Source organism: Thunnus maccoyii, chromosome 23 (assembly GCF_910596095.1).
Source record: "Thunnus maccoyii chromosome 23, fThuMac1.1, whole genome shotgun sequence".
NCBI lineage: Eukaryota > Metazoa > Chordata > Actinopteri > Scombriformes > Scombridae > Thunnus > Thunnus maccoyii.
In genome coordinates this window covers 24914563-24925807 of record NC_056555.1, presented here as the reverse complement: position 1 = coordinate 24925807, position 11245 = coordinate 24914563, and the positions used below count along the sequence as shown (strand labels likewise).

The 11245-nt window shown below is 37.7% G+C and overlaps 1 protein-coding gene across 1 annotated transcript; it reads right to left on the bottom strand.

Moving 5' to 3' along the window:
- Window positions 1–3339: 3339 nt before the first annotated feature.
- gpr19 (G protein-coupled receptor 19) lies at window positions 3340–11245 on the bottom strand. Its single transcript, XM_042403080.1, has 2 exons — window positions 11158–11245; window positions 3340–7444 (listed from the first exon to the last, which is right to left on the bottom strand). Exon 2 carries the CDS (start codon window positions 7416–7418, stop codon window positions 6141–6143), a length of 1278 nt encoding a protein of 425 aa, XP_042259014.1. The 5' UTR covers window positions 7419–7444; window positions 11158–11245; the 3' UTR covers window positions 3340–6140.

The following is an 11245-nucleotide window of genomic DNA, read 5'->3' as shown; positions in this document are numbered from 1 at the left end:
AATTACATATTATAGGAAGAGAAAATACTCAGTTTTCTTAAACTGTATAATATCAAATGAAATTCTGTCAAAGAAATGAAGTTACACAGCAGCTAATATGCAAATATCAGGTTTAAGACACAAAACTACACATGAAAACTATTTTCTGTCAGTTAATGAGTTGTGAAAAGTTTTATTTATTAAGAAATGTTGTAAAAGAACATCTGTGTATGAACCCAAACAGCCTGTAACGAGCAGGTTCTCACCAACTAAACCAACTTAACACTTTTTACAGTTTTATCTTATAATTTGTACCAAATGTCCTAAAAAAATGATAATTTTCTCATCTATACGATTCGTCCCAGAGATGCTTCTGTTAATGTTCCTCTGTGGGGAGAAAATAAATGAATGTAACAAAATATCATTCATGTTTAATGACTTTATCTTTTGTACTGTGGCTGCATTAATGTAGCAGAATTATTTATAAATGTGTGTAACTGTATCTCAGCCTGTGTGTGTAATCAGATCTGTAAATATGTACATAATAATACACATTTACAGATGTTTTGATTATTGCAGCACCAGCTAACAGACATATGTCATCATGTCATTGTTCGATCTCTACGTCGATAATAATTTTGTTTTGGTTCATTTTGAGCAGCTTGAGACCATCTATAAATGTAAACAGAGCACTAATATCATCTGACCTGATTACACTGGAAACACTTAGAAATAAATAAATGGGAGGAAAATATAGTAAACAGACACATTTCAGATGAGTTTTGGTGTAAAATAAGACACAGAGTTAAACTGTCCTCAATCTACCTTAAACTATATCTATATATAAATATAAACATCTTGTTCAGTTGTTTAATAAAAAGACTTAAAAGAATTCAGACACTGAAAAAAGTAAATATTTGCGCTACAGTTTAGGTTTAACTGAGGTTTAAAGCTCAAATCATGTTGTTAATGTTCATTAAATACGTCTTTCATTCAGATGGTTCAAAGAGTCTTTGAGGTTTATGGAAAGAACAGTAAGTAAAATGTTTGAATGTTTAAGTATTTGGAAAATCTGACAGTAAATCAGACAGAGACTAAAGACCTCCTGTAGATACGTTTATTAAGAAACAACAGAAATCTGATGTTTATTGAGATGATTTTGTAGCCGAATCCTGAAAAACTTCTGAAAATTGCTAAAAGAAAACAAAAAAAACACTCCAGTTGTATGAAAATGTTACTGTAGTCGTCAAAACTCTTAAATTTAACTTATTATTAATAATCTTTAATTCTACCAGGACTTAAAATGTGTTGTTTATTTTTAAAATAAAGGTTAATGAAACTTACAGAAGACAAAGTATCAGTAGTGATTACAGCTCCAACGATTAGTCGATTAATTATTTAGTTGATCGGAAACTATTTTTTATAATTTTACATCATATTAAATTGAAAACATTTTGAGGTTGTTTATTGGACAAAACAAGATATTTAATGACGCTGCTTCATAGTTTTCTGATGTTTTATAGACTAAACCGATAATTGGCAGATTAATCAATAATAAAAGTAGGTTTGTTGAAGCGTCTATAGATTTATTATAAGCTTATTATGCTCAATTATATAAGTTCTGTGCAGATATCGGTTTGTATTTAAAGAAACAGAAAGAAGAAATAATGTGAATAAACACAGAAATAAAATGAGACCACTTCTTTCTTTGCTTTTTGCAGATTTTACTAAGTATATTTAAAATGATAAAAGAATAATTTATTTGTACATAGCACATCGTCTCGACGAACTTTAAAACATTGGAACCACACGTGTTGGTCATGTATGTGTCTGTAGATGCGTCTCATGTTTTAACTGAACTCATCTGAAGTGTAAAGACCTTTTAAAATCACAGTTAACAGAAAGTTTCAAAGACGAGTTTCACAAGTGAATCATCACACAATGTCCATGTGTTTTTTTTTATACAAGCAGGTAAAGCATTAAAACTGACACGAAGGTGAGAATCATCTTTGGACAGGTGTACCCGGCGTCTACCTGGACAGACTCTGGTGCTGCAGAAACTTCATGTTAACCTCCGAAATTCACTGTTAGATACTCATTCAAAGCAGGTTTTTATTATGTAGTGTGTAAAAATAGGAAAAGTGACAAATTAAGCATATTTAAAGGTATAATATGTAATTATTCCACATTAAAATGTGTAAAAACAACTAGACCTATGTTATATATGTTGTTGAGTTGTCTACTTACATTATCCCAAATGTTTCCAACAATGTTCAAACTCAGAGAAATCTGTAATTTAATCAAAGTAACGGACCGTTTCATTTGGTCGCCTGTCGATGGCGTCATACCTCCTCTACCAAAGAGTAAACACGCACCAGATGCATACGGCGGCGCTGTGTTTGTCCGCTACAATGGCGTCTACCAAAGAGTAACTTACACACATACAAGATAATACATCGGCGTTGTGGTTGTTCCACACAAACTGTTATAAATGGACTTTTATTCAGTTTTAAGACACATTTTCATGATAAATTTAGGTGGTTTTTAACTATATCTTTTAGCCGGAAGAAGGATTTTAGTCATTGGACGTCTGGATCTTAAGTTATCAGAGAAATAAACTGGACAAACGTTAGCAGCAGCTCGGCTAACAGCCCCTCCAGGAAGTCCGGTGGTCACCAAACATCGTCGGAGAAATATTGATTTTTTTTTAGGTGAAACAGCTTTAATTAGTATTTTAATGATTTTAATCTGTGGGTCCGTTTGTTCTGGAGAGGAGGAGACCTCTGCGGATAAAAACATCCTGAATGATGAACATTGGAGTAATCCTATCCCGGTGAAGCTGGTTATTTAACAACAAAGACAACAACTCCCATGATCCCTTGCTACTTCACACCGTCATTACACTCCGTCTGTTGTTATTGTTTTGATTGAGACGCCTAGCGGCTGAAATTACATATTGTGCGTTTAAGGTTAATATGCAGAAATACATGTATAAATTTCTGTTAATAGTAAAGTATGTTGAGTAATTGTACACAGACTGGTGATGTACAGTATAAATGTCTACAGCTACACAAGGCTGTAATACTCATTACAAACTGTTGGATAAATAAAAATGAAGTTTCTATTCTCAGAGTTTTAACACTGGTGGGACAGGAAATGTAGTTTAAAGGTTTTTGCTGCTTTTACACGTTATGGCAGGAAAGTAAAAGCTCCTGTTATTTAAATATCACCATTTAACTCTTTCATGCATGAATTATGATAACCTCAGTCAGGAAGTGTTTTTATTCCTCTTTAGTCATGCACGCATTTTTCAAGGAGTTTGTCCAACTTAGTGGACAGATGATTAATTGTCATCAATACTTGGAAATTTTAACAGTTGTATTACTCCTTAGTTGTTACTTGATGTTCCAACATTTTATTTACCTGCAAGGGTTTATTACTATAGACGGATCGGCAAGATGTTCCCGAGCTGTAGAGCATTTCCTGCTGGCAGGCGGCCATCTTGGTTTTGAGAAATTTGTGTTGCACTTACGAAGGCCGGCCAATGGATGGCAGCGTATGGGACGACACACTAGAGTCCACTGTGTTGGCTGATGTACAACTAAACCATTAAAACCCCATGCATATATAAGACCGCTATGCAAGAAAGGGTTAAATATCCTAAATGATCTACTTTTGCTGTTTATACCAAACACCCTACTTTAAGTTTTTCTGCAACATAGAAATCATGATGAACAAATAAAACATAACTGAGCTTAAAACAGAAGCTTTTCTCATGATTTTTACTTCGTTGACACTTTTGGATAAATCTTAACACCGCAAACAGCCTCGCAGATTTTCGTAGATTTCTGCTGAGGTAGAGTATTTTTAATGCTAGATGCATATTAATGGATCTATATTTTCCTACGTTAATCATAGCACTTGGTGTACAGTTCTCCAGACAGGAAGTTAAAGGAGCTCAGAGTAAATGCTCTCACAGCACCAGAGTCTCTACAGGCTTTAGTCCTCGTTTAGTCGGGAATTGTAAGAATAAACTGACGTACGAGTAAATATAACCGTATGTCACAAATATTACAAATGAACTCTTTTTCATTTCCACATCGCATCTCATGTGATGTCCAACATTTGTAAAATAGCGTTACTACCTGAGAAATCCCTTAAACTAATATAAACCTTAACATCCACATGTATTTGGGACTCAGCTGGTGATTCGTTGTTGTCGCTTCGTGTCAAAATCTCCCAGCAACCACGTCTCAAAAAACCAGAACGGGGAGAGAGATTGTTATGAAATGTCAGTTAGTAATTTGATCAAGTTGAGGTTATTCTGACACAATAAACTGTCCTGTTTTCTATTAAAGAGCAGAAATCCCACCACACTTTATTGTTAGTGTTCCATGATCTATTTTTACTTTGAGGTTTTCTTTCATTGATCTTTCTTTAAAAAGCTGAAACAGGAAACTGATGAACTTAATGAATAACTGCTGTTAACTGATGAGAAAAGTTTAACAGAAGATATAAAAATTAAAAACCCCTCCCAGCATCTACAAAGTAGTGGTTTTTTTTGCACCGTAAAACTATTTTTAACCATCATTATTGAATGTTAACAATATAATGCAACATAATCGTATTGCATGTCAAACCTTGCAAATCCAGACCGATGTCTCGATCTCAACTCTGAGACTGTTGACTAAAAACATCTAAAAGAAACCAACACCAAAGTGAACTTAAGTCCAAATTAAACCTTCTACGAGGGTCCGTGACTGTTGGCGTTGAACCAAGATGTTGTCCATACAAAACAAAGTAGAATTTGACAACTGCATGACCTATTTTGTACTTCAATTGTTTTCCAAAAATTGCAAGAAATGTTCATAAAGTAAATGCATATAAAGTCTCAGAAATAATGGACTGGTGTTGCCAGACTTGTAGATTTACAGTAACATAGAATATCAACAGAAGTTTCTTTTGTTTCAGCTTTTCATGAAATGAAAGAAAACCTCGACGATGGCGGCTAGTGGAGCAGAAGCAGGTCTGGACCTCTGAGTTGCAAAGTGGAAGAAGACTCTGGTTCTAGAAATAGATTTTTATTTTAGCTAGATTTTTACAGACTTTGGAAATGTCCACCCAATTAGGATATGGCCCTGTTACATATCTCCCAGGCACATCTTTTGACCGTCCTTAAAGTGTGTTTGTAGTTTCTATCATGTAGTTTAAATTTTGTGCTTAGCCGTGATTGTGTATTGAGTTTCGGTTCAATCAACTGGGTGTAAAAATACGGCACAAGTGTTACAAAACTTATCCTGAATGTGAAAGTGAACTGATTTAAACTACTGAACGTTTTTTTGTCTGGCTTCTAAAAAGTGTTAACTTTAGCTTCTACTTGCCATTAGCAGAGCACACAACAGCATTTGAAGCTCTGTGATTTGATGTTTCATACTGAAATGCACCCTGGGAGTTGAAGTTAGACTTGGAAGTGCTCCCACTAACTGTCTATGAGAACATGAATTTGACTTCTTCATCTGCAATAACTTCTTCCTCTTCGCAACTGTTCAGTTTATGTTATTCTTTCTTTAACAACAGTGTGGGTTTTACAGCTCAGTTAACCTAAACAAACTGTAGATTTAGGGCTTTGTTAGCTAGCCAACTCACCATTACGCTTAATATAGCAAAGCGGATGATGTCAATGTTAACATGCGGCTAGTAGCCACTACTAACGTTAGCTTCTACCACATACATTACTGTAGCAAATCTGATGCGTTTACAACAGGTCACTGAAAGATGGCCACAGACTATGGTTAGCTAGCTAACAAGCTGACATTATCAAAACACATAATCTGACGTACCAATGGCAAAATGATCCATCGAACACAACATTAACAGAAATAGATTATGATTAAAATTTTGAGTATAAAAATGGCTAGCTGTTCACAGATGTTGAAAACCTCCAATATGGCTGCCAGACGGTGTTTTAAATCAGAAAAAAGCCCTTTATACAAACTGAACACATTCTGTTTCTGTGAGCTTTTGTCTTAGTTGAATACAGAGCTTGCATGTTAGCCCCCAGCTAGCTCACCTGTCAACATTGATGTTGTGCTGTTTAAGAATAAAGCTTCAGTCTAATTCATGTTTGTACATTCACAGTTTCAAAACTGTCCAAGTTTGAATTACACAAAAGTATTTGGAGGGTTGGCGTTAGTGGGCCAGGCTACTTTCTTTTCCTTTGCTTCTCGATCAAATGTATCGTAAACAGAGTCCTTGGTGACTGTCTTTGCTTGCACAGGAATGTCCACCACCCCAATGTAGTTCTTTTTGGCCATTCGAGAGCTTGCCGTGATGGTGTAAGCATTACTGCGGTAGCATTTCATGGATGACATGCAGAAGGTCTCCCTCATGCCCCGTCTGAAGTTTGCATTGTAGACAGAGTACAGAGTTGGCTTGGACGCCGTGGAGCTGAAGGAGATCCAGGCGATGGCCGTGAAGAACAGCAGCCCTTGCCTGCTGGGACTGTTAGACTCCCTCGGGTGCCACAGCTGGGCAACGTAGAAGGGCGTCCAGGTGAGAAAGAAAACTGAATTGAGCATGAGGAACATCTTGATGGTCTTGACTTTAGTCCGGGGGACGATGTTCATTGTCCGACGCACTGTGTGCCCGTCGGCACTGATCCTCCAGATGTAGCGAATCACCCGCTGGTAGAATGACACAATCAGCCCTGCTGGCACCACGAAACCAAAGACGAGGTGAACGGCGGCATACGCTATACTGCCCCAGCTGTCTGGAAGGAAAAAGTCACAATGACTGCTGTCTGCAGGTGTGGAGCCATAGAAGAAGAAGCAGGGAGAGACAAAGGCTGCGTCAAACAGCCATGAGGCCAGGATCATCTTCTTTGCTTTCTCTCTGGACACCTTGAAGCTGAGGGGATAGACGATTGTATAGAAGCGGTCTACAGAGATTGAAAGCAGGACGTAGACCTGCACACCGGGGCAAAGGTGCTGCAGGTAGCGCACAGCCTTGCAGGCAGCGGCGCTCAGCGGCCATCGACCCGAGGCGACCTGCAGGAGGATGAAGGGGGCGCAGCCCAGGCTCATGAGCAGGTCTGCACAGGCCATTGACACCACAAAGTAGTTGGTGGTGGACTGAGTCCGTCGGCTCCGGTGGATGACCAGGCAGACGAGGGCATTTCCCAGGATGGAGACCAGCCAGAGAACCCCGAATACCAAGCCCAAGACGGCAACCTCGCCTGAAGTCAGCTCATAGGAGGTGGAGGTCCCGTTTGGCAGACTGGAGGACGAGCCCTCTTGGCTGCAGAGGGGAGTTGTGGGTAAGGTTGCCAGGACAGTCGAGTTTTCCCTCTCAGAGTAGTTAAATGACATCTGATACGTGAAAGATGGAGAGTAAAGGGAGGGATTGACACCAACTGTGTTTGCTGACTGAGCATAAACCATAGCTATACTGCTGCCACCCAGAGGATCTGTGGAGACACAAACACATGTGTTATTAGTATAAACACATTCACAAAGCTAACTAAAGAAACAATCAACCCTAATTAGTTTTCTGATTTGGTGCCCCCATCAACAGAACAATATTGCATGTGGTGCCTTCCGAAATGCATATGACATAATAATTTATATGGTTGTTTTCTATTGTGGAACCTCTACTTTTATGTTTAAGTGCAAAACTTTGTGGTTAAGGTTAGAGAGAGATTGTGTATCATGGCAGTAGGTAGGCACACAAATGACTTGTTTAGGGTTGGAGAAAAATTATTATGGTTGGTTGGTAGGCAGCAGGCAGCTAGTTAGGTAAGTAGATAGGTGAATAGGTTGGTAGGTAGTTAGCTTAGAAGAAAGGTTGATGGGTGGGAAGGTATGCTGGCTTGTTGGGTAGGTTGGTTAATTGGTAGGTAGCTTGATTTGTAGGTAGGTACGTAAATAGGGGGGTTCGGCAGATGAGTAGGTAGGTAGCTATGTAGGTTGGTTGGCTGATTGGTTGGTAGATAGATTTAATAGAAGGTAGGGGATTGGTAGGGAAGTTTATGGGTAGATAGGTAGGTAGGTTGGTTAGTAGGTAGGTTAGTTGGTAGGTTGGTAGGACAGGTTGGTTGGTTGGTTGATTTGTTGGTATGTAAGTAAGTAGTTGAGTATTTAGATAGGAAAATATGTTGGTAGGTAGGAAATAAGATTGGTTTGTTGGACAGTAGGTGTGCTGGTAAATCGATTACTAGGTAGGATGGTAGCTAGGTTAGATTGGTAGGAAAGTTAGTAGGTAGGTTGGTTGGTTAGTAACTAAGGTAGGTTATTTGGTAGGCAGGTAGGTAGATTTGTTGATTGGTAGGTTAGGAGGTTTGTAGTTTGTTTAGGTAGGTTAGTTGGTTGGTTGGTAGTTTGGTGGGTAGGTATTTATTTGTATGTTTGTTGATTGGTTGGTTAATAAGTAGTTTAGGTAAGTTTTAGGTTGGTTTCATTGGCTGGTTTCTGTCAAAGTAATGTTCAGTAATTGCTTAAATGACCCCAGTGAAGAGGCTTGTCCTTTCACTCTAATGAAGATATTTTCTGTCTTTAATTAAGAATGCCATCACTGCTAACAGAAACAGCGACACGCCTCAGCTAGCTGTCGAGGACTTTAAATAACAAAGGGAAACGTCTGATGAAGATGTAGTTCCAGCTCAGAAATCACATCTGGGGAAATGTAAATTCCCAAAACACTGGAGGCTTCCTGTGGATGCATTTTAAATCTCCTGGAAACATTAGAGACAGGAATGCAGAGTTTTGTTTTATAATGAGAAATACAGCTTTGATTTTAAAGTACCTGAACACAACATGTGTTCTGTTTATTTTATCCTTGGGACCCCTTCAGTATAAATATAACCACCTATAACACGTCAAACCCATCAGCTGCAGCTAATTCACAGCCTGAGCTGCCGGTTGATTTCATTAATCCTTCACAGGGATCCAGTTTAGTGTCCACAGAGATCCAGCTCTCCTCTGAGGTCGCCCATTAAGGATGTGAAGAAGCTCACGGGGGAAAAGCTCTCTGTTTATCGTTGTCTTTGTGTTTACTCTGTTGGACTTTCACTTAGCAACCTCATCCATCCACCCTGACTGACTGACTGATGGTGAGCAGGTAAACCAGACCTACACAACACTCACATATATACCTACTGCCATACACTGCACAAGAGGAGACGTTTATGTAGGTGAATTCATATTTTTTTAAAAAGAGGTTAAAAAATCACAACTAAAAAAAAGAAAATCAATAAAACTAGAAAAACTCTGTTTATAAGTAAGATTAATTATATTGATACAAACTCTTTCAGTGAATATTTGCATTCAAAATTCAGGATTAAAGATTATTTACATGTGCAAGTTAGGTTCATAGAAAAACGCAGGTGCAAAATACAATTATAAGAATCCTAAAGGCCCGTACTGAACCGCAATAACACTACTTGATGCACACATGTTGAATGGCAGCTAATAAAACAACATGAGGAATTATTGACAAGTCGGTTCATGTGTATAACTACATTATAGTGTGTTACAAGCCATTTATTAGATGTTAACATACTGCTAATTAATGCTAAATAGGGGGAACTTACAATAAAGTGTTATCCTGATCAGCCAACATTGATTTATTAAAAGATTTGGTGACATGTGACCACTGGGGGGCTCCACAGAGGACACTACGAGGATTTCACATCTTCAAATAATAGTTTTAATTTAATAGTTTTATTTCTATTGAGCTCATTAGTTGTAAAGTTGTGTTTAATCAAACTGAGGGACAGGTGGTATTATTCCATCACAGGAGGACTGTCATTATTGTCTTTAATAATCCAATCGATTAATCGATTAATCATATAATCATTTCAGCTCTAGAGTAACACCATGTATGTTGGGGGTCAGTGGGGGCCAAACAATCCGTTAATTCAGCCATGTACACGCTAAAGCTGCAACTAATGATTATTTTCATTATCTTTTATTATTTTCTCGATTAATTGTTTGGTCCAAATGGTGAAAAATGTTGATGAGTGTTTCCAAAAGACGACGTCATCAAATGTCTTGTTTTGTCCACAACAAAGATCTTCAGTTTACTGTCAGAGAGACTAAAGAAACCAGCAAATATTCACATTTAAGAAGCTGGAATCACTTTTCTCTCTTGAAAAATGACTCAAAACGATCCATCAGTTATCAAAACAGTTGGTGATTAATTAATCGACTAATCACTCAGCTCATATGCTCGTATGTGATTTAAACTACGGCTGGACGATATGGACAAAATCAAAATGTCATATTTTTGACCGAATAACTCGATATTGCAACAATATTGTGAGGATGACTATTAAGAGATTTTTGATAAATAATCATCAGTAATGTCGATATAATGACGACAAATAATAGAACAGCAGAAATTACATCACTTTACTGTAATGCAGCCTTTAAAACAGGTAAAGACAACACTTATCCCATATCACGATGTCACGTTATCCACAATCATGATATTGATATAATATCCATATATTTTCCAGCCCTACCTGAGATCAACAAAAACAAACTGTTTACAAACCATCAAAAACAACAAACAGGCACCAAATTCCCTTAAAAAAAAACACCTCAATCATCATCATCATCATCATCATCATCATCTTGTCTACCTCTGAATATAAACGAAGCCTCCTTTAAATCCAGTCTGACTTCAGTAAAGAGTTAAACCTCTGAATGGAAAAACACTGAGGATCAAATTCAGCTGTTTCACTCTTTAAATCGAATTATTTCATCTTATTTTAAAACATTTAAGCTGGAAAATGAGATGATTGTGTTTCCTGAGCATCACAACACTGTGCAGTACTCGAGTATTTGTACTTGTACTGTAGTCGTGTACTCGCTGCAAAAAAACAACATGACCTGCAGCTCACACCTGACGTTCATCTGTCAGCAGATGATTTCAAACAGAAATATTAAAAAAAAAATACACACATACGCTTAATAAAAATACACATTTAGAGCATCACTGGCGTCTTCAGTTTATAAAAAACATGTCATCGATCAGATTAGATCATCAATCAATAAACCAGCCTCATGTATCCGGCCTGTACAACATGTCTCCTCCTGCAGCTGACTCACAAACACACAACACATCACAGACAGAGAGAAAATACCAAAAAACCGTCCACAGGTCGGTGTTTAGACTCACCGGTTCAGAGCTCAGCGCGACGGAAACAATCATCTTGCTGTTTTTTTTATTTTTTATTCCGTGATTCAGAGCAGGAGGAGAAGAGGAG

Bases quoted from the DNA above. Each gene is read 5' to 3' on its own strand.
- gpr19 (XM_042403080.1), bottom strand. From the start codon at position 7,418: ATGGTTTATGCTCAGTCAGCAAACACAGTTGGTGTCAATCCCTCCCTT.